At 34.4% G+C, this 25,477-nt stretch overlaps 1 protein-coding gene across 1 annotated transcript in view; it reads left to right on the forward strand.

The window, feature by feature from the left end:
- The window catches only part of LOC111047866, a 42,214-nt gene that overhangs the window by 14,312 nt on the left and 2,425 nt on the right, over positions 1-25,477 (forward strand). The window contains exons 9-14 of the mRNA XM_039425698.1: positions 4,945-4,994; positions 17,433-17,536; positions 20,490-20,828; positions 22,269-22,395; positions 24,281-24,444; positions 25,269-25,370. Coding sequence (XP_039281632.1) covers positions 4,945-4,994; positions 17,433-17,536; positions 20,490-20,828; positions 22,269-22,395; positions 24,281-24,444; positions 25,269-25,370 — 886 coding nt within the window. The remainder of the gene's footprint in view (positions 1-4,944; positions 4,995-17,432; positions 17,537-20,489; positions 20,829-22,268; positions 22,396-24,280; positions 24,445-25,268; positions 25,371-25,477) is intronic.

The following is a 25,477-nucleotide window of genomic DNA, read 5'->3' on the forward strand; positions in this document are numbered from 1 at the left end:
AGTATTTCTATTGACTTGAAAATGGCATCAATGTTGAAACATGTTGTGATGAAATAATTCAAGAAAGGGTACTGAGAGTTTTATTTTTATTTCTATTTATATTACAAGTATTCCTATACAGAAACAACAAAGTTTTAAAAAATTGTGTATGATAATTTACTCAATAATAAATTATGTTTCTCTTTATTCCTCTCAGAAATTAATTCAATGAAGTTCAAGTTTTGTAGAAACCAATTTACATCAGTCTTATAGTATCAAATGGAATGCATGTGCTGTTTTTTTATCTGCGCTGGAATCAATTCAAAGTAGAATCGATAAGCTGAAAGTGAGTAATGATCTTGATCTGAGAGGAAATGTGAATCATTTCATTCCAAGATTCTTCATGGATTTCGAAGCAAAGATAGAGTGGATTGTAGCTTGCAGCTACTAATTCAATTAGCAACTCATTTGAACACAGTATATATTGACAACTCAACATCTTCAAGCGTTAATCATCGGCTTCTGTTTTATTTATAGTCGATGAATTTATTCAAATGTATCAGTATTCGAAATTCTAGTAATTCTTTTTAATTTTTGTAGAGGAGGAAACTCTAAACCCTATTGAAAACTCTAAATTGTGGCTAATAAGAGTAGGTCTATGCCTGTCCTCAAGTGAATAATCCAAGAAACGTTCTCTTTATCTGGTAGTATAGCATCTGTAGCCTGTTTCAATTGTTCCGCAAATAGATTTATATTTATTTTAAATTACCGGTAGACTTTTATTTTCCATGAAATCTTGAACAATATTGGCACTTCCTATTGCAAGTTATTATTTTCCAAGGCGGCCTAATGATAATATAAATATATGCTTTATTCCGGGTAGTAGTCTGTAGTTTATTGTAGGGTACCATTATTGAAATGGAATAAACACGTTTATAGTGACAAGGAAAAAATAGCCTACCATTAAATTACAAATAATAAATATAATACCAAACAACCAAACAAAATATAATAGAGGGCATGCCCTCTAATACTAAGACCAGTTACCTCGATTAATAATTCTTTATTATGAAATATTTAAGTAGATTCTAATTAGAAAAAATTCATAGGATAGTGGTTCAGTTATAGTACAGTTGAGTTACGTTACTGGGTATTACTGGTTACTGAGAAAGATTCAAGCTTCCTGATATTCCACTATCTCTTTCTCCCCCTTCTATCTATATCAAAAAATTATTTTTACTAATTCATTACAGCATTATTATAAAAACGGGGCCCAAAAAAGTCAGCAGGCTGTACTGACGACATCTTTTTTTGCGAGAGTGCCTTATTTGTGGGGCGGCTAGTACTAGATTTGAAATATTTGAGGGGGAGCTCATCCTTGGCTTTGGAGAGATTTAGAGATTGTATTGGTGTCAGATATGACAAAGAATCCAAGATCCGGAACTATACTTCTTCTACATTAGAAGTATCTTGACAATGTAAACATCCTTATTATTACTACCTACGAAGGAATTTATAACGTACGTTATAAATAAATTATTTACTACTATAATTCAATGGTCAAGGTAAGAAGACTAAAATTTTTCCACACTTTAGTACATAATTTATTGTGAACTTTGTAGTAGGCCTACTGTAGCTTCAGAACGCAATAAAATATTGATGAAGTGAGAACAATAAATCATTGTAACTTGCTTTGAATTCATTGCATCACAATTCATCAACAGTAAAATATACGATCATCTCTACATGATCGTTTTCAGAATGAAGAAGTTATATAATTGTGTAGTACGTTATTCATTCAGTTCTCAATAAACAATGGAAAAAATCATTAATTTTTTGGTATAAGTCTTATTGTGTGTACCATACTCCTCCTACTTTTAAACAGTTTAAGTTACATGTGAAAACCTCGAAAAGCACCATAAATTCCAAAACATTAAAGTTAGAGATTACCAAAACATTAGAGATTAGATTAATGAATATTTCATGAAATTGAAGAAAACCAATATGCCAGTACCTATTATATATGTAGTATTTTTTCATGGTTTGATGGAAATTTAGGCTGCAAGTGATGATAGCCAATAAATAAAATAATGGAGATTTCATTACTTTTTAGCACTAAGAATATCTGGCAATATACCAACCGTTGTGTTTCGTATGCTGAATCCTCTGAGTGATTTATTTTCTAGATTTCATCATTCAGTTTATATCATGATTATTCAAGTAAATTCCTCTTACATTAAGTTGCACTTGGCAAATGTCCTGTCGTTAAGTGACTAAAGTGACAGACTTTGAATCTTCTTTATGCAAATATTTCAAAACATTGAAATAGAAGTAGGTACCTATTTTTAGTTTACTGGCATTGAAAATTGAATCTGTTAGTTCTCAATAGGGCTATATATGAGCATATTATATTTGTTTTACTTCTGGCAACTGATCTAATACTTTCTATAATCAAAAACCAAACAAATATCTCTAAACTATCATTTATAATTATTTATACAATGGATGGATAAGTCTAGAAGGCACCTGTGGGTTGGGGGAGCTTTGAGTCGAACATCGTACTCAAGAATGTGTTGGAAACCAGAATTCACCCACAGTATCCCTGCTTGTCGTAGGAGGCGACTAAAAGGGACCCCAAGGCAACTCCAGAAGTTGCCTTGCCTTCAAAGTCACGAGATCCGACCCATCAGGGCAGTTTCAGAGGGGCAAAAATAGAAACCCAAGAGACCAGAGATGGATGAAACTACAAAGAAGTCAGGAGTGGAACTCACGTAGGTCACGAGTTTGTGGGTGGAGAGGCCAAAACTCACCACTGCTCAAAGAAGGGCGGCCATTCAGGCACAAATGTGGGTCAAGAGGCTGAGTCGAGGGTGGCCGGGCGCCAGGCTCTCTTGAGGTAGTTTGGCATCCCCTCTCTCAGCGGAAGGACCTACTAAAAGACCAGGAGTGGAACTCACGTAGGTCACGAGTTTTGGGTGGAGTGACCAAACCTCACCACTGCTCAAAGAAGGGCGGCCATTCAGGCAAAACTTCTTGGGAGAGGTGAGGCTTTTGACCCTGCAGAGTTTCAGGGGGGGGGGAGCAAAAACAAAAACCCAAGAGACCAGAGATGGGTGAAACTCCAGGCACAAATATGAGTCAAGAGGCTGAGTCAAGGGTGGCCGGGCGCCCTAGAGGCAACTTGGCCACCCCTACCTCAGCGGTAGGGCCTTCAAAGAAGGAGTGGAGCTCACGTAGGTCACGAGGACTAATCAGTCTGAAGAGACTGCCAAGCATATCACACTGGATTGCAACAAGCAACCAGGTGATGAATGGGTTGTTAGTTTAGGTAAAAACTCTTGGCTCTTTTAAAGAACACGGGTTTTGGTTTGCCTAAATAGCATACTACTTGGGAACACAATAAGCTTCGGTTGACGTGTGGGGTACTTTGAACCTTTGGATCCTCGAATCAAATCAGAAACATAAACAATGAGTCTAGAATAAACCTAATACGTTGAATGCGATACAATTTTTCAGCTCTTTACAGCTCTTTTCAACTCTATTGTAGAGTGTAAGGAATCTGTAATCCTGTTGTGCTGGCTATAATGTTAAAAATTTATAGTCTCTCTAAAATGGTGACAGAAGCGAGTCTACTACACGAGATTACTATATCCAGTATTTTATTCAAAAGGTTTTTCTGAGCATATCTTGAAACTTCCAGTTTTGATTGAAGATCTTTTTCTAATAGAAATTTGTTTCTTTCTCAACCAATATTTTCGCCAGTAAAACTCGTCTTCTATATTTTAACTATTGTTCTTATTCAGGTGGATAAAGATTTTAGGCAAAAGCCTGTGACTGTGTTCATCTACTGCCATAATTTTGAAATGAATTAATTATCAGAGTATATATCTGAACTTGGACAGATATTGTTTACACCGCCGTTCAAGTTTGTTAACCTTCATTGGCTTTTCTGAAATATAATTACGATGAGTATATGAACATCAGAAATAGAATTATATTATGATTCGTTCTCGGGGGCTTCTGTTTTATCATGGAGAATATAGAATCCATTGCCTATATTGAATTATTTAAACTTCCTATCCTCTTTGGTGTTATTCATACTGTTTACCGTCAATAGGTAGGTAACTTGGTCTTACTCTCCTAATCTCCTGAATCCTACATTCATACATTATAGGAATTTCCGGTATGATACTGCATTTAAGAATGCAGCACTAATTTAGAACTAATATCAGGAAACCTTCGTAGCATACACACAAGGCCTATAAGTGAATTATGTACCAACTATTGGAATTAATCTAAACGGTTTCAAGTTTCAAGAATAATGCATAATAAGTGAATGCTCTACAAGTCTAAACTGTTTTAAGAACCAAGATTCAATTCGAGTTGGGAATTCCTGCATCCTGCAATTTTCAGCTAGATAAAATATCATTTTGAGAACGAGGGGATTCCCTAGGTGTCAAATGCAAGAATTTGAACTTTTCTAGGTGTGATAAAATATGCAGGTGGAGAGATGGTGTGATTTCTGGATTGGATTCCAAGTACTGCATTGACTCATGCCTCAGGTAGATGAATTATTATGAAAGGGGAGACGAGCGGTAGAGATGAAAGGAGTGATACAAGCTGAAGCAGCAGACTATCGCTGATGAAGAAGCAACGATGAGAGGTTTCCAGGAACAGCGAGTGCGATCCTACGTAAATGTAAAGCGAAGGTCAGCAACAGGTTGAAAATTGCCTACCTTGTCCGGTCAGCTAGCATTGCTGTTGCAGCTTCAGAGCTGGTCGCTGCGTTTCTTTTGCGGTTTCGCTATCAGTGTTGCAAACACTCGCAGTGAGCGACGACGTCATCGCTCCCCGTTCCCGGTTCACAACCGGGTGATTATTCTGTTATTTCTGTGATAGTTTCGGTGTTCGTGAGAAGTGTTCTTCAGCACCACCAGTCTTTGACGGCTTCACTTCAACGTGAAGAAAAGGATCTCAATATTACTAAGTTACATTCCGACAAAATTATACTCAGGGTGAGTTTTGTGATTTGTTTTAATATAAATGTGAGAATGTCTAAGCCAATAAATTAGAATGAATTGTATAAATATATAAAGGATTATTTTTCATGAATTTCACTCCGTTTGTCAAACTCGAACCAACTCCTCGAATTTCAGAGGAGTTGGAGTTTGGCATTCTTTAAAATTCTTACTACCGGTATCTTTAATTTGTAGCCAATAGATAAGGCTACTGAGAAAACTTTTCTTACAGAATGTTTAATGACTATAGGAGCTTGTCCCCCCTCCCTATGAATTCCTGTGACGCAGTCTACGCGTCGTACCTACCTCCCCCTAACCCCTCCCCACAACAGTGAGCAACCCTTATTTATGGAAATTTAAATTTCAATCTTCCGAATATTAATATAGATAAAGGCCAAATAATTATTGTCTTGACTCTTGAGTTGAGAGTTGAGGATTGAGTAATTCATAATGACATCATTGATATCAGAAACAAATAGCTGCGACAAATTGCTGAATGCTATTGCCAGAGAAAACTTCTATAAAACTGCCAGAGAAAACTGTTGTATTCTGTGCTATTGCCTACTCGTGAAAGATTTGACCGGCACCCGAAACCCGTGTTTGAGAGTGAACAAGAGATGTAGAGGTGACAAGTTGATAAAGTGGAGGTAATTGATAAAAATTAGCCTACCTAATTTTTATCACAATAGGTAATTTTTATATCCATTGACTATTGATATATCAACAACTTATGTCTAAATATTATTCGAAAGTTTCGTTATTCAGCCGGTGACATTGATCTATGTCTCGAGTTAATTTAATTTGATTAAATCTTTTATGATCTAATTTGATGGGAATTTTGTTCAGATTGTCTTGTCTTTCGTAAGATCTAGTAGCACGTCCATCCCCTCCCCTATAGCTGTCGGCGTCACTGTTGGTAACATGGTGTGATAATAAACAAAACATTTATTCTATTTCGGATGATGCCCACATGTGCCAAACTTTCTGCTTGTGCGTGGATAATGGAAATGCGAGGGTGAATTATGGAATGATCAAACGTCCATGCCTATTCGATGGGATTCGAACCCGCGACCAGGTAGCACTAGCAGACTAAAGGGTGCTACACCTCAGTCAACATACTCACTACTCGAGTCTATTAATTGTATTTATTCATAATATCAATCAAAATTAAAACGATTTAGAAATTTATATCAGAAACATATGTAATAATTATTATTTATGTATGATGCATGGTATATACACCGTATGATACATGTTACATTCTATACTCTGTATACCGTACCTATTATGAAAAGTACGAGCTTATTTTTTACATCATCATCTCTTTTTGATCAATTTTCTTTGTTTTGAATCATCGTAATATTGTTCTTTTGGAATGAAAAAAATCCATTTCAACTTTAGAAGTGCCAACATAGGCTACTCGAAGACGATAATATAATTATCAGATATAGCTACTATAGTGAGGTCCACGTTATAATGACAGTATTTGATCCACTTTGGTTTTGCTATCCTTGTCTAACATTCGACGAAGCCGGTGGTACTATCCTTTTCTAGGTCCACAACGATGCCAATTTTGTTTTTGACAGTGTAGAAATATAATTAATTAATGCAGAGAATCGGCATCGCTATTCTCCTATCTTTATCTACTGTCATTATAACGTGGGCCTCACTATAGTATAATGTTACTGCAATGTCAACTACAATTATTAGAGGTACAATATTGCAATCTGCAAAATACTGGTTTCCCCGCTACTGGTTAGCATTGAAGTTCAAATTGTTTAAAATAATTTGAAGTTCATCGAATGAGTCATCCTATATAAATAACATCCTCTACTCTTCCTCTATGATAGGTAATCGTCCTGCAGCTAATAGCCTCTACTATGTGCAACTAGATTTTTGATAGAATAATATGAAATATTCAAGGTTATTCTCTAAGAATCCAAAGGATTCTTTTAAATTCATCTAGAATTTGCTGTAAACGGGTATCAATGATTTTTTGATTTAGGGGTGTTCACCTGTATTTATATTAAACATTGCTGATTTTATCTAAGCTCCACCACAAAGTAGAAAGAATTACTTCTCTTACCTCTTACCTCTTCTCTTCCTCTTACTTCTCTGTGGCTCCACTCAAGAATGATTTTTGAGCCCTCTTCCCAAGAATTTCAAGGACGCAGTTATTTTACTTCTTAACTACTGTACATGAATATCACACTTATAGCTTTGCTGATGATATTGGGGTACCCATTGTAACCAGCAATAGCATGGAGGAATGGAATGATCTATGGTAATAGAATTTTTTATTTATAAAATTTGTTTATATATAACTTGATGTAACGGTAGTAATAGAATTGGTCTTGGAAGTAATGTTAATAGGGATATTAATAAAATTATTGAATTTCTGTATGGTCTATGGTTTCAGAGGTTCGATACTCCTCAATATTCTCCCAAAGAAGCAAATTAAAATTATATTGTGTTATGAATATTTCATTTTTTGTGAGTTGACGTAGACTATAGTGAGGTCCACGCTATAATGGCAGTGAAAAAGGATACGAGAACGGCGTTGCTGATTCTCTGCCTTGCTAGATTATATTTCTACATTGTTGAATAACGATCTGGTAGTGTTGTGGAGCTAGAGAAGGATAGCGCTATCTGCTTTGCCGAATGATAGACAAGGATAGCAACACCAATTTTAATCAAATACTGACATTATAACGTGGACCGCACTATAGTAGATTGGCGTATCCCGGTTAATTCTGGCGTAATTCAGTTTGCTTTCTGCTATGGATGTGACCGAGCTAATTAGAATATTAATTACTGAATTCTAATAACTTGGATATAGCCCAGTCAAGGAAGTGTTAAAGAGGGAAAAGTCTGGAAGACAATTTTTGATCCCGCAGTTCTGTTTAGGGTAGTGAGGAGGTAAACATATCAAAAGTCCCCACCTCTATCCCCTGTGCTAAGGGGGTGGGGGTAGTAACAATTGGGAATATCACAAAGTTCCAATGAACAAAAAGTGTAGAGCATTCATCACGCTTTAGATTTGTATAGTTAGTTATGTCGGTTGAACGCATTGTTCTCAAGGTATGAGCGTGTAAGCAAAACTTTGAAAATGAAACTTTTAAACCACCCTCATCCCTTTAGCACAAGGGGTAGGGATGGGGACTTTTGATATGTTCACCACCTATCTGGTCTCAACAAAGCTGCGAAGTCAAAAATTGTGTTCAAAACATTCTCTCCAAATTCCTTTGTCAATTGGTCTATTTTTGCATAACTGAAGATCTCACACTCAACACTGAAGCTGCTGCAACAGTCGTGGGGATGTGCGTAAACTTGTGAAATTATACATAAAATTGAAGGGAATAAGCTCATGATCAGCATGGAATTTTCCCATTGATATTCAAAAAGTTATAAGAGCAAAAATAGCAAAAAATTGAAGGAAAATGTGTTTTTTTTCAAAAATGTCACATCTTTTAGAGCGGATATATCGAAAAGTGAAAGAGATATAGAGAAAGTTGTTGGATCAATATTGTAGGAAATTATGTAAGCTTTAATTTTTTATAGAATAGTCATGTCTGTGAAATGCATAATTTTCGAGTTATATGCGAGAAACCAAAAAATGGTACCTTTGAACTACCCCCACCCCCTTAGCTCAGGGGATAGAGGTGGTGACTTTTGTTATGGTTACCTCCTCACTACCCTAAACAGAACTGCGGGATCAATAATTGTCTTCCAGACTTTTCCCTCTATACCCTTTTTTGAGCATTCATTACCTGGGCTAATATACCAGTTTTTGGTTCGATTTCCACCTTTTTCCTAAACAAAATACAAAAAGGAGCTAGCAAGAATGATCTGATTGTCTATTTTTGAGACAATGGTATTTGCTGGTAGGTAGGCTACTACCGAATTCTGAAGAAAATATATTAATGTGTTGAAACTTCAAACACGATATCCTATAAATTTTGTTTTTCCTCATCGGTCAAGCAACAATTTTCTGTAGAAACACTCTTCTGTTGGTTGTTAGGTGGCTAGCTCAGACAAATCAGCTATTTCAAGGACTTCGAGATTGCAATGTTCGACTAGAAAATTGTCTCGATCAAAAATAATTGTTATGAAGATTGTTAACTACTATCATATGAAGCTCGTTCTCTACAAGAAATAACTTCTTTACGTCTTCACTATTTTCAATATTTATTCACAAGTAAGATAAATGAAGTTTCCTCCTTCTTTCTAAGAAAATAATACAAAAATGTTCAACTATTACTGAAAATCAGATGTGGGATGTTATCAGTCTATAAAGCCGTGTCCACATGTTCTACAAACATGTTTGTAGAAAAAGTTTGGGCAAATTTTATTATGTTTGACAAACAATGTTTGCCTGTGGTCAGTGTGGCCAAACAAAATTTTTGTAAGTGGGAAGAACAGGTTTTATGTTTTACAACTGTTTTACAGCTGTCAAAACAGAAAATGCTTGGAAAAACAGTACCTAATTTTTTGTTTGACAAACAATGACTGTCCAAACGTTTTAAAACGTTTGTCCCTGAACTCCTCAACAAACATGTTTGCCGAACATGTATGTCGAACATTTGTTCAGTGTGGACACGGCTTAACAATTGGGTCTTCTTTTATATAGATTGCCATAAATTTTAATCTTATCAATATATCAAATAGGATTAATCAACACTCTACTCTAACGCTTATCAAATTTAATGCAATTTCACCTTGAAAACAAAATAATAATCAAATTTCGCCTCATTATTCTCATGAGAACAAGAAATCTGGGAACTCTTGGTTCATCTTCATGCTTTGGAACTTTCCTTATGCTTGAATCGTGTAGTTTAGAAACCAGCTCATTAGTTTAAGTGCAGACTGAGCTACCAGTTTTGACCTCAAACTCACGTCTTGGCAAACCAGTTCGCTAATCTATCTGCGCCATTAGCATTTCGTTTTATTTATCTTTGATCTCGGCTATTTTGTTATCCTGTACCGTAGATGTTTCATTTAAGATAGCTCTCTTGCATTTTGTAAGACTGGATTCGAGTTAATATTTACATATGTAGCCTACAAGGTGCGCCACTCGAGAGTGTTGTAGCTACGGGATGTCTGGAAGACGCTAAAAGAATTATTGTCATTATTTCGTGATTTCTAGATTCGTTGAACACGTAAACAAATCAGTCTTATTATAATGTAACACAACAACCAGTCAGGACTCTTCCGCTTCTATAACATATTACAATGAAAAATCTCTTTTGCAACTTTTTACAGTGAGCTATTCGCAAGTAAATACTTGGTCCGGTAGAGCCTGCCACAAGGCTCAGTCCTTGCACCTTTGCTCTTCAGTCTTTACATTGCTGACTTGCCAGAGACTCAGTCTAAAAGTTTGGCTATGCTGATGATTGGGTACTAGCAACTGGGTCTAAATCATTTGAAGAAGCAGAGGAAGTCTTAACTCAAGATCTGGAAAAACTTGGAAGATATTTTCGACAATGGCGCTTGAAGCCAAACGCCAGCAAGACAGAGGTTTCATGCTTCCACCTAAACAACAAACTTGCCAAGAAAGAACTCAAAATTCAATTTGAGAACACATTGCTCCTCCATAACAGCACTCCTAAATACCTCGGCGTAACACTCGATAGAACTCTCTCCTTCAAAGCCCACTTAACAAAAACAGCGGAAAAGTTGAGGACCAGGAATAATGTTGTTCAAAAGCTTTGTGGAACTAGCTGGGGGGCTTCAGCTTCAACCCTGCGCTCAACAGCTCTGAGTCTTGTATTTTCTGCTGCTGAATATTGTGCACCTGTGTGGCTAAACAGTCCTCACACACACAGAATAGATGCCCAACTCAACAATACAATGAGAATGATTAGTGGAGTCATCAAATCAACACCTACTGAATGGCTTCCAGTTCTAAGCCACATACCACCACCAAACCTGCGTCGTAAAATGCTCTCATCAGAGAATTTGAAAAAATTTCAAATAGCCCAGACCTGAGAATACATGAGGATATTGAAAATGCAAATAAAACCCGCTTGCGATCAAGAAAGCCACCAACAAAAACTGCAATCGATACTGCTACAGAACAGAACTTCAATTTGCTTAGTGCATGGCAGACTTTTCCCTCTATACCCTTTTTTGAGCATTCATTACCTGGGCTAGTATACCAGTTTTTGGTTCGATTTCCACCTTTTTCCTAAACAAAATACAAAAAGGAGCTAGCAAGAATGATCTGATTGTCTATTTTTGAGACAATGGTATTTGCTGGTAGGTAGGCTACTACCGAATTCTGAAGAAAATATATTAATGTGTTGAAACTTCAAACACGATATCCTATAAATTTTGTTTTTCCTCATCGGTCAAGCAACAATTTTCTGTAGAAACACTCTTCTGTTGGTTGTTAGGTGGCTAGCTCAGACAAATCAGCTATTTCAAGGACTTCGAGATTGCAATGTTCGACTAGAAAATTGTCTCGATCAAAAATAATTGCTATGAAGATTGTTAACTACTATCATATGAAGCTCATTCTCTATAAGAAATAACTTCTTTACGTCTTGACTATTTTCAATATTTATTCACAAGTAAGATAAATGAGGTTTCCTCCTTCTTTCTAAGAAAATAATGCAAAAATGTTTAACTATTACTGCAAATCAGATGTGGGATGTTATATCAGTCTATAAAGCCGTGTCCACATGTTCGACAAACATGTTTGTGGAAAAAGTTTGGGCAAATTTTATTATGTTTGACAAACAATGTTTGCCTGTGGTCAGTGTGGCCAAACAAAATATTTGTAAGTGGGAAGAACAGGTTTTATGTTTTACAAAATTGTTTTACAGCTGTCAAAACCAGAAAATGCTTGGAAAAACAGTAATTTTTGGGTTTGACAAACAATGACTGTCCAAACGTTTAAAAACGTTTGTCCCTGAACTCCTCAACAAACATGTTTGCCGAACATGTATGTCGAACATTTGTTCAGTGTGGACACGGCTTAACAATTGGGTCTTCTTTTATATAGATTGCCATAAATTTTAATCTTATCAATATATCAAATAGGATTAATCAACACTCTACTCTAACGCTTATCAAATTTAATACAATTTCACCTTGAAAACAAAATAATAATCAAATTTCGCCTCATTATTCTCATGAGAACAAGAAATCTGGGAACTCTTGGTTCATCTTCATGCTTTGGAACTTTCCTTATGCTTGAATCGTGTAGTTTAGAAACCAGCTCATTAGTTTAAAAGTGCAGACTGAGCTACCAGTTTTGACCTCAAACTCACGTCTTGGCAAACCAGTTCGCTAATCTATCTGCACCATTAGCATTTCGTTTTATTTATCTTTGATCTCGGCTATTTTGTTATCCTGTACCGTAGATGTTTCATTTGAGATAGCTCTCTTGCATTTTGTAAGACTGGATTCGAGTTAATATTTACATATGAAGCCTACAAGGTGCGCCACTCTAGAGTGTTGTAGCTACGGGATGTCTGGAAGACGCTAAAAGAATTATTGTCATTATTTCGTGATTTCTAGATTCGTTGAACACGTAAACAAATCAGTCTTATTATAATGTAACACAACAACCAGTCAGGGCTCTTCCGCTTCTATTACATATTACAATGAAAAATCTCTTTTGCAACTTTTTACAGTGAGCTATTCGCAAGTAAATATTTGGTCCGGTTGATTTGATCGATTTGGCCCGGTTTACAGTGAGAGTGGCTGTCATTTATTTTGCAAAAATCGTATAAAATAATAAGGATCAGCTTGTAAAATTTTAAGTGGAGAGAGCCTGATCATGACATCTATGATATCATTGCTCAAAGAATAAGTCGTTCAGACTTAAATCGTCAATTTCACTTGAAACATTACATTACAAGGAAATAGGGAAAAATAGGTTTTTTGACATGTGAATTGAGGTTGGAGGAAACAAATCTGTGGAGCTTGTAGTAAGTTTTGTGACATTGGCTTAGATTTGTGGAGCATGAGACTGGAAACAGATAAGCGATAAGGATTGATGAATGTGAATAGCAGCCAATTGGCATTAGCACAGTAGGACAGCAGATTTATTCCAACAGGCTTATCGAAGGCTGCTCATAGTATTACAGTAATGTATCTCATAATATATTTCCAAAGGTCGATTACAAAATTATGTATGTTACTGAAACATGGCCTTTCCTTAGCCCAGGCTTCCCTCAATTCAAACATTTATTCACATAGAGCTATTTACTTTATAGTTACCATCAGTCACTTTATCATTATAGTTGAATATAGCTTACTTGGCTATCCATTAGCAAAATCAAATGAGTTTTATTATTACAATTCTCAAGATATTATTCATTCATGATGTTTTTCTGAGTTGGGGAAATTCTTATCTTTACGAGATATTTTCACGTTCTTGTCTTACGAGAAACGTCGAGTGTAACCGTGATGAACCAACAAATTTTGTTTTGCATGTAATTTTACAATAAATTGGTTATATTTCTGACAACATCCCAGTGTTTTTATTATGGATAGATATCACAACATCTCACCAAAAACTGTATCTGAAATAATATTCTATTTAAGTTGAGGTTTGAATAATGAATCAAAGGTTTTGTTTTATTTGGTTCATGTCTACTTCGATTTCCTGTCTACGAATCCTGTTTACTTCAATAAACTGTGGTTTAGACGTTTCACTGCGTTCAAGTTTTCACTGAGAGAGTATGAAAATCGTAGCAGATAATAATATCATACTTGGATGTTATTTGATTCAGAAGCAGGAGTTATTTTTATCATTATTATTCCACAGCTACAACACTGGTAGCCATGTGCAAGCTATGACTTCGTCACTAATTTCCGTATAATCTCAGATTAAATCAATTGTATCACGTAGTAAACACGTGGATTATTTTAAAACGAACTGGTTCTTGTACGAAGGCAAGAGTGTTTGAGAAACGAGTAGACAAGATAATTGAAGCATTATCCCACAGTTGTTATTGGAAAACCAGCCTATGTGAGACTTTGTAAGTCCACTACGGTACAAATAATGGTAATTCCTCGAATTGATTGAATCAGATTCGATGTTCTGTGAGCAGCTCTCTGGGAAGAGAACATTCCTTATAATACATTTTAATGGAAGTTTGCTAATCTTTCATATAATTCTACTAAATCCGTCTCACTCCTCTCACTTTTTACACGATTAGACCTACACATTAACAAAAATAAGGAATAGTATGACATCAGGGAATGTCAAAAGTAGACTACCTACCGTAGCTCTAGCTATTCCTTTCTATATAACTAGAATGCATTATTATAACTATTTTATCGACAATATATAAATGCCTTCCTATACACTTCTACAGATAATTCATAAACAATCATGCAAACAATTTATAGGGTTATAATTTGTTATTATAGCTTACACTTATAATTTGCTTTCATTTTTCAAGAAACTATAGAGCCTAATATACCTACTGTATTTTTACAAGCTATCAATAGTCAACTAATATTATAGAAGAGATCCGTAAATTATTTCTGGAAGGGTTTTGGAATGTTCATGATGAGACTACTTGTATAAAAAACCGTTGTAATTATCAAGAACTATACACTAATAATCTAATATCCCTATACACTATTATCTCTTGTGTAGACCAGATTTATAGAGACCAGATTTTTTCAAATAGTTTAGTGTAGGCTACCGTATTATAGAAACTAAAGATAGCGGAGAATGGAAAAATAAGGAAAATAATATTGTCATGAAAATTGATTGAAGGTCAAGCCTAATCTACTGAGAAATTACTAGGTAATTGAATCATGAGAGTTCAAACTCAGAACCTGACAACAATAGTATTTTAGCATCTTGGACGGAAAGTTTGAGTTTGCCGACTCGAGATCGCAGTTTTCAAGTTCGAGATCTAGTCGAGAACTTGAAGCGTTCGAGATTTATGAATTGAAAACTTGACGCACCGAAAACATGAACTGAAATCATGAGAAACTGAGAATCTGATAAACTGAAAACTTGACGTTTCTAGTCGAAGTACTGAAAACTTGACAAATTGCAAATTTGACGAAATAAGAACTCGGAAAAGTTGAAAACGTGGCAAACTGATAGCATAATATCAAACTGAAAACTTGACGTACCGTAGGTACTGAATACTTGATGTACTGAGTACTTGATTTACTAAAAACTTGATGAACTGAAAACTTGTCAAATTGAAAATCTGATGAAATGAGAACTTAAGGCAATTAAAATTTGACGTACTGTAGGCCTACTGATAACTTGATAAACTGAAAGCTTGATGTACTGAAAACAGAACAAACTGAAAACATGATGAACAGAGAACTTGACAACTGAAATCTTCATGACATTCGGAAATAATTCTATTCAATTCCTAATGAAAAGTCTTCTTCAAATGGCAATTGAGATTCAATTGAATAATCCAAAGTTGATCACATATTTTTGGTTTTCTAAATCAATTTAGCTCTTAGATAATATAATAGATACAGTAGGGTATATTATACAGTTTACAGTGTATTATGTAGCCTATACTGTAAGAAATGTAGGTGTAGATGCGATATAATATAGAGGATACTGTCATAAAATGATATAAGAGAGTAGGTTTTCTTTATGATGCTATATTGACGTTTATAAAGGCCAACATTGATTCTATATATATGTTGAGTGTAAGGCAGGTTGCATCCCTCATCCTGCTTCTTGCTGTGGGGCTAACAACTAGAATCATGGATAAAAGAATAAAGCGTACGGTAAGCTACGTATTATCTATGGACTAATACTTCATTAGCTGTAGTTGAATGGAGAATTCAAAGGTAAAAAATGTCAGTAAACAAAGTCAATAAAAAAAATTTGATTAATAGCAATTAAGAAACATCAAACATGTTTTTTTTCAATTCACTCATAGGCCTATAGCCTTTTACCGTGGTTGTCTGTGCTATTACTTACGAAAATGTTGAATAATGGGTTATCAAAAATGAGTCAACAATAACCTCTTCCTTTAGACTTAAGTACTGCTTAATATTCATTCCGACAATGATAGATCATTTTATGTTTCCCTAGATGCCTCTTGGCTGTTTCTTATTGTTTGTTCTCAATCAGAAATCGATGTATACAACAGCCTAAATATAGACTTTTGCCAAGGGCGACTCTAGCGTTCTTTCTTCTCGTGTTTTACAATGTTTTTCTTGTATAATAGTACTCCTGGGGGTTTCATACAAAGATTAAGGTTATTGAACTTCATTCCGAGATTCATTCTTTACATTTTATCTTCGTGATTTAATGACCAACAGATAGACCTATATTTCATACCGTTTTATATATCAAAATAATGTTCTCGTATATCAAATACAATACTATTTGTCAAACTTAATCAAAGATCAGTGAATACGTGTGTAACAGAGAGTACGGTTGGTACGGTTCGCTATACTCTATTTCCTATTTATACATGATTTTCATTTTTATGTTGATATTCATCGGAATGGTTATAAAAAAATGCACCGTATGCATTGGACAAAATTTGAATAGTTCAAAAATCTGCGTCAATTTGTTTCTATCATTATAATTTGATAGTGAGAACAAGTTCGATTAAATAGAAGAATTATCATTACTTGTCCAATACTTGACTGGACTCTTTCAAATACAGTATTGGACAAATGGACATTATTGTAAGGTTTATGCTTGCTATGGTAGCCTTAATGGACTACTAATTTGATTGCCTTTGAAGGAATAGTTAATTGAAGATCTGTTATTTAGTGGAATTAGATAAACATTTCAGTCGCGTACGAATGGGTTAATCGATGATATTTTGGGCTGTTCAGACTGTAGATATTGTTTACGTTTGTTTGTATAAATTTCTCAATTCTCAACCAACATTTGGGAAGTCCAATTTTCCGGCTGTAGGCAACAAAATGTGAATTACAGTGGATATAATAATGGAATCGGAGAGAAAACAAAACAAGCCTAGTCAAGATTTGTATAATAAGCTGAAGAAGAAGAAGACAGTCGACTCTCTTGTTGTCCTTGACTTTGGCAATAGGTAATTCCCCTTTCGACCAAGCAAACAACTCAGCATTTCCTCTTTTTTAGTAATCTTAAACTTGGACTAGTGTGTTTTTATTTCAGAGGGAAACAGAAAAACTCTTCATGATATTATGATCTGAGTCATTTTGTCCGAAATAAAATTATTGATTATCCTCAAGTCTTTCTTCTGATTACACATAGTGATGTTTATAATTCCATACTGCGTCTGATTGATTGAATCAGTTTCCTTTCTGAAAACCTTCAAACTTATTCAGTACCGTACAGCTTAATCTTTTTCATTCGAAATATTTATATTTGAGTACCGGTAATTCATAATTTACAATCATCTTATGAAAACATTCCTCAAGAATTTATTTCTGTTAAATTACAAAATTTTCTTTCTTTATCAACAAAAAATCTGTTTTTTACAGGAAAATGGGTCTCACCTTCCATGTGATAGCAGTGTTATCGCTCATTACGATATCCTACAGTGATAATACCGAAATAAACGTTAATAATCGCGTTAGGAGGCAAGGTAATTATACACATTTTTTAACTGGTAATTTTTAATTCTTACTTTAGGCCTAATCACTGTTGACTGGATGTGAACCAGGAAAATCTATAAAAACATATTCGATCAATTACAGTCCACAGGCTCATAGAGATTTATTGTGTTTGTTGTTTGACAGTGATTAGGTGTTCACTTGGAGGTAATGTAAAGCTACCGTACTAACAGTTAAATATTTTATAAGCTTTAATTATTTCAAATTTGGCTATAATTGATACGGTATCATTCTGTCTTCAGCAGTAACAATTGAATGGTTGCACGGTATTAATTAAAACTTTAAGCAATACATGTTATTTGTTACATTATTATTTCTTAATCAACTAACGTGTTGAAAAAACTGAAAAATTCATACACGTGAATAAAACTTTTTTACTATTTTACAAGGATGAGTTTAAGTTAACTTGGCAATCAATTATTGGATGTACATTTCTTGATGAACATGTCTTGCACTTAATGCAGGCAGTTCTTTTGTTTGCACTGTCCTGTATAAAGCTTTAGTAGAAGCCATAATAAAGACATTACTGTTAACTCATATTCTGATTATACTGTAATTTTTATGGTTTAACTTTATTGTAAGAGTATGAAACATTGATTATTTTCCAGGCTTATAAATGTTATATAAGATCTTTATTGTATTATATGGCTAGAACCCAAGGCTCCTCTCTCAACCCCTACTAGAATAATCAATTTAAAAATAACTACTATCAAATTATTGGTTTTAAGAGAGTCACACATTCAATTTTCATCAATTTCATTAAAAAAAAATTTTTCTACTAATAAAATAGAATGAATACATTCCAGAATGATGAGTATAGGACTTACTCAGTTACTACTACTAAGTTACTGTATTCTTTTGAATAATATAATTATGATAATGATGATTATCAATTATTCATTATTCCAACTGCTCCATCAGATTCTATAAGCTTATTTTTAACGTTAACATGCGGAATTTCATTAACATGTACAAAGTGACTTACTGAATTGCTTCAACAAACACTTCAGTCATCAACTTTTTTCAAGGTTTAGAGCACAATTTTACTGAATTTATTCGTCACAGTTCTACAATTTCTCTCTCACTTCTTATCTCCAGCTATATTTCCACCAATTTTACTGTTCAAAATAGTAATGTTGAGGAAGTGATGTTTCGAGGAATAAAAACACCTCAATATCGTGCCTGTAGGTGCATGGAGTTACTTCAGCTCTGAAATTTTCATATGGTATAAACTTTTATAATTATTGACTCTATAATGAATATTGAACAAAATAACTGGAATATAGTCTACTTATCAACAGAATATTTTTAAAGTATAGGTAGCGGTACTTCCCATTATTCTTGGATTTACATATTGATTGCTACACCGGTTTTATACCACAAATAAATTGAAAAAAAAACGGTACTGACAAACCCTCTCCATAAAAGAATTTGAAATACAAACAACACTACTTGATAACGAATAGAATTCTATCGTTATTCACTAAGGGAGGGCAAATCACAAGAGGTCGGCATGCGAATTTCAGACGAGTTGGCATGGCACGACAGAACAGGAACCGAACCTCTTTCTCCGATTGGCTGACTCGAGAGAGCTCCCTATATCCATGGAATTTCCTCTCGATACGCCAACCAAATCAGCCAATTGGACAGCTTCCTGGCGTACCGACTGGACAAGACCTCGTGTGGCTTATGCCGCATCTCCATATTTGTCCAATGTCGACCAGCGCCTTTGTGTGATTGGGTGGTTTGCCAGCGCTGGTCTGGTTGTGGACTAGGCATTACAATGCTGTGCCAGCTTACTGGGCCAGTGACTAGGCCAACATGAGGTCTAGTCAATATATAAATTCAACAATAACTGGTAATCTACATTTTCATATCAGTATCAGTGAACTTGTTGGTACCGGTACCGTGGTTTGAGTACTTTGAGTACAGTAATATAATGAATCTATTCATACTCGCTTGGCGGGGTTCCATTAGAACTCATAGGAATATATTTCCTCTGTATTGATATGGACTCGCACATTCACTGATACTTCTCGTAATATTTGGAAATCCACCTCAAATTCGAAGTTGTTGTGCACTGGTAATAACAGTTTTGTCGTCATTTTAGGCCCGTATGCAGATGCTCGTTTTAAACGGAGAAATGTCATCTGTTCGTTTAAACCCCGAATGAAACACATTCCCACACAGCACAGGATGTCCCAAGGATATCCCAAACTAGTCCTAAAATGATCCGTATATCCCAGAAGATATAGGGGATATCCGCGGGATATTCTCAGGAATTACCCGTTGAAAGAATATATTTTCATTTTTCGGGGATATTCTCAAAATATTCTTAGGAATTCCCCGTTGAGAGAATATATTTTCATTCTTCGGGGATATTCTCAGGAATTCCCCGTTGAGAGAATATATTTTCATTTTTCGGGGATATTCTCAGAATATTCTTAGGAATTCCCCGCTGAGAGAAAATATTTTTATTTTTCATGATGCTGGTAGTTCACTTTTGTGAATGTGGGTTACTGAAAAAAGTAATAATATGATAAATCAAACTAAAATTATATCATAGCCACTTTAATTTCATGTAACTCGTTCAAATTCTGGGAAAATCCCAAAGATATCCGCAGGACATGACGATTGCTAGTGTGATTTGTTTCTCAAAAAACTAGCAGGAATTTAAAAAAATGATAGATGCATGTGAAAGTGTATTGAAAAATCTACTTTCTCTTAAAAAATAGTTATGTAATCTCAGAAAACAAATGAGATATTAAAAGTTGAAAAAAGAATTGCATCTCATCAAGTAAAATGTATGTCATATTATTATGATAATATCTACAAGTAAACGTAGATGGTACATATGGCCCTTTATTAGCCTTAATATAAACCTGTTGATATAATATAGCAGTTTCAATTTCGATTTTGTTACAGCCTTCAGTTTCCAACAAGAAACGAATACATGCCAGACACCGAGTGGCCAGCCAGGACAGTGCATAGTGATCCTGAACTGCGAGCCGCTGCTCAACATTCTCTACAACGAGAAGCGGACGCCCGCCCAAACGCAGCTGCTGAAGAGGTCGCACTGCGGCTACGAGAACGGCAACCCGAAGGTGTGCTGTCCACCGCAGAACAGGCCGACTCAGCCGCCACCGCGACCGACCAGTTCGCAGCCGATCACACAGTCTAACGGCGGCAACGACAACTCTATGCCCTGCGGAATCAGCGAATCCGGCTTCAACCGGATCGTCGGTGGTCGGCCGGCCACTCTCAGTCAGTTTCATTCAATAGCTTCGCTCTAAATCTTAATTCTATAGTGAGGTCCAAGTTATAATGGCAGTGGAGAAAGATCGGAGAAAAACGTTGACGATCCTCTGTCTTGTCAATGACTTCTATATAGAATATAGCTGATACAGGTTTATCGATGTAATATTAACTGTTCATTCTCTTTCAAAATAATCAATTATATTTCATTAAGCAAGTAATTATATTTTTAATAATTTCATAATGAATTTTCATAATTAAGATGAAATATTTCGTTAATTGATTATTAATTCTACATTATTAAAAGACGATCTGGCAACTAAGCAAAGTAAGAAAGAGATGTCGCTATCTATTTTGTTGAATGATAGACAAGGATACCATTACTAATCAAACACTGCCATTATAATAGCCTCGCTCTAAGTCTTTATTCTATAGCGAGGAGTTCCACGTTACAAATATGAACTCACAGTCAGTTTCCTTCAATCAGTTTAATTTTTTTCACTTTTTCAGTTTTTCCAGTTTTTTTTCACTCTCAGTCAGTTTCTTTCATCTTGAATCTATAGTGAGATCCACGTTGCAAAGACAGCATCTTCTGATGAACATTGGCTTGCTATCTCACATCCTCTGTGGGTAAATCCAAGTAATTTTCTATAGACCCTGCAAATTTTGTTTTCTTCGGTTTTGCTTTGATTACAGGACTAGAGTAGTTGCTGGTTGCTGCGATAAATTCATTAAAATAATTACTTATTTTCATCCAATAATTGATATGGTCTCTATAAAATTTAATTATGTGAAACAGTAGATATCAATATAAGGTATTTCTCCAAATTTCATGGAGAAATTCTAAATTCTCCAAATTTTGGTATCGTACTGGATAGTTTCCTTGAAAATTAATAGTAGTATCTTCTATTAAGTCAGTTTTTTCAATTCAAATTCAATTTTTGCCTCAAAATAAACTTAATACACAAAATATACAGAATATATCCTCCAGACGGCACTTTGCCATGGAGAAAAACGCTGACGATAAATAATGTTATAATTGATTTATTTTGTATTGCAATCATTGTGGAATTGAATAAAGGCCATTTTATTATTATTATTATTATTATTATACATAATATATTTCTAAGTACAAAAATATCTTGTTAAATTCCTTAAAATCAATCGGCAACTAAATTTGATAGGTATAGTGAATACATTACTTGAACTGTAGTTGGATATTTTGTTCATCCATGCCATTTTCTGGATTATTCTAAAAGTCCACATCTCTATAATCAACTTCAATTCCACTTTTTCATTTATTGCCAAACGAGGTGCAGGAGTGATACGGATGATAATTGATACGGTATTATGATGATGAGGATGTAAAGTTATACCGTATCTTAACCAATAACAAATTAAATTAATTCAAGATGATATTATTTATAGATTATTGTGATATGTTTACAGGAGCTTGGCCTTGGATTGCTTTACTAGGATACAATTCTATGACAAGGCCTGCTTGGAATTGTGGAGGCACATTGGTGAATCCCAGACACGTTGTAACTGCTGCCCATTGTATTGCTGGAAAAAGAATGTGAGTTTAATTGCCATAAGTTGCATCAATTTCATATATTGTTTTTCTCGGTTAAATGAGCATCACAAGAAATAAAACTTGACTGCTGTATTCTATTGACTTGACTAACTAGGTTGTATTAGTTGTGAAGAATAACAAGTTATTAACAGTATACAAAACAGTGCCTATGTTATTTAATCTAAAAAATGAAGAAAGTGTAGCTGACGGCTTCGGCTAAGCCTAAAGAACATTTTACCATGTTGAGAAAGAAAAAATGTTATTTTGAATTATTTATTTTGCAATTGAGTTGTCTTTTTGAATGATATTTCATTTTTTATTTCTTGTATTATTTGAATAATTAAAAACTATAAAATTCTATTCTAAAGAAAAAATAACATAAGTTATACCATAGAGAAACAATAGCGTAAGTACGCTACCGTATTATTTCTCTATGATTATACTATCTTTTTTCTATAAGTTAAAACACACAGGCTTGGTGATCTGCCATCAGCTAGGGTTTACAGTATTCAGTATTATTTACAGTATAATGAAAAACAAAAGATGTGGTTGATATCACTATGTAACACAAAACAAATTGTAATCAAAATCAACTAGATACAAGATATTATATTATGAATTAAGTGATAGTGAGAACCTGAAGTTGATAAGAACAGTAGGCTAGTAAGAAGTTTTATTGACAACATTGGAAGAAATATTGTCCAAATTTACTCGAATCAATTAAAAAATAATTAAATTTATAGGAAAACAAAATTTTAAGAAGAATAGTTATTTGTATATCTAGAGTGAAAAGTGCTGTTTTTTCTCCCTGAGGGAAAAGTTTGAAGCCCGAGGCGAAGCCGAGGGCAACAATTTTCCTGAGGGAGAAAAAACATTTTTCACTCGTGATATACACAACATTTTTCCTCCACCTACATTTTTATAAAAACTGCTAATAAAATAATTTTTAAAAACGTATGTGACCAAACAATGTGTTACAACTCATGTCATAATCTAAAAAGTAAACAGAAACAGCTGGCTTGTAATCACAGTTCTCCTCCGACAGCACTGTCTGTTGGCTAAAGTTGTAACAACAATGACAGCCAAAACTACAGCTATGATGAAGTTCCCGTTTCAAATTTGATTAGTTAATAAGTAATATTCGTTGGCTGATATTTTGAATAACATGGAATAAAAGAAAAAAAATATATACATTTTTTTTAGTATAGTGATATGAAGTTTGTAATAATAATTTCAGCATACAAACATAAATTTTATATATCGATCAAATGTCTGGTTGAGGTATTGAATTTAGTTGGTTTAATGACTACTCTATATGCTTCCTCATCTGAGCTTAGACCTTCTGACCTATTCCAAATGTACGTTTTTAAAATAGAGATGCTTCCCATGTTATTTAAATGGAGTCACTTTTACTCCCTAGGGAGTTTTTCTGATTTTTAGTACCGAGAGCGAAAAAGTGACACTTTAGTATCATGTTTCAGGGAGTAAAGTAAGTACTTTTGACAGTAGGTGGAGGAAAAATTGATTTTGAAATCAAACTATAAGGAATGGAAATATAAATTTATTTCAGAGAAATCCCCGAAAACAGCCAACTGTGAATTAGTTGCAAGACACAAATAAATTAATTTTTAATCTAATGTCGCTAGGCAAAAATGGAAAACTACCTACTTGTTTTCATACAGTCGTTTGAGATCCAATATTATTCCTCTATAATAATAAATATCATACATAATATATCTATTGTAGAAAATTAATCTAGTGTGGAAAACTGAATAAAAAGACTGGATTCTCTGAATAACACAATATCACCTTCACATCTACCGTACTGAAAAAATAATGTAATTACTTCGAAATGCTGACGTTAAAAATATAAATGAATTTTGGACAGGACCATGGTGAGATTAGGAGATTTGGATTGGAATACGACTGCTGATAACGCCAATCACGTGGACATTCCAGTGGAGAGAGCATTCACCCATCCACAGTACAACGCTCAAAAGCACGTCACAGACATCGGAATTGTCCGGTTAAGGGAGGCTGCTCGTTACAATGGTCAGTCAAAATTCATTTCTCTTAGAAATAGCAGAAACTCTGTGTTGAAAAATAATTCGAGATGACATGAGATGTAAAAATCAGTTCTTATTGGGACCTTTCGAAATGGAAATTGGTAGAATTTTTTCAGGTATAACTTTTTCATCGCAGTTATTGTTTTCAAGACTACGTTTCAAAATAAATTTATTGGCTAATTTTGGCAAGAAATTTTATTCCAGTAGATTAATTTATTAATTTTATTATGTATGGCATTTCAACACGCTTAAGTTATCCGATTGCATTACTCAGCTAAATTCATTACCGTACTGGTATGAAAAATTCAGCTAAATTTATTACTTATATTTTATAACTTTATCTATTTTCAGTTTTATTTAGCATTCCCTCCCATTATTGTAAAATTTTCAACTGAATAGTTTCTAGTACTAGACCTGATCACATTCACTATTCATATTGAAGGCATTATATAGTTTATATTTACGTTTCTATTCATACAGAGCTCTGCTGTTTTATTTTTGTTTGATAAAAATATTTGTTAAACATTTATTGTGTCCATACTGATCAAGAGATTGAAAATGCATATGGAAAATGAACGACCCTACACTGTATCAACTTGGGGATTGTTTAAAACAATATTTTTCCACTTTTTTAGTTATATATTGTAGTATACTGTAATGTATTTTTTGGAAGAATAAATTTCAATTTCAATTAGTTCATTCTATTTAATCATTTACAACTGTACTCGACACATGCCTAAGCTTTGAAGGCAAATTTCTTATCAGGTTAAGTTTGAAATGCAATGATTAAAAGTTGGAATTGAATTTCAGCGGATGTGAGGCCGATTTGCTTACCAACATCTGCGGAGTTGAGGAATTACGACTTGGAGGGACTTTCGCCATTTATCGTTGGTTGGGGATCACTGGCTTTTAGTAAGTAGCTAGCTAAACTTGATGAACTTTCAACTCTCTCCTTATATTCGTACCCGCAGAATAGATTGTGCATAAACAAAAAAATAATGTGGTAAAGAAAGTTTTTC

This window comes from Nilaparvata lugens, chromosome 4 (genome assembly GCF_014356525.2).
Source record: "Nilaparvata lugens isolate BPH chromosome 4, ASM1435652v1, whole genome shotgun sequence".
NCBI lineage: Eukaryota > Metazoa > Arthropoda > Insecta > Hemiptera > Delphacidae > Nilaparvata > Nilaparvata lugens.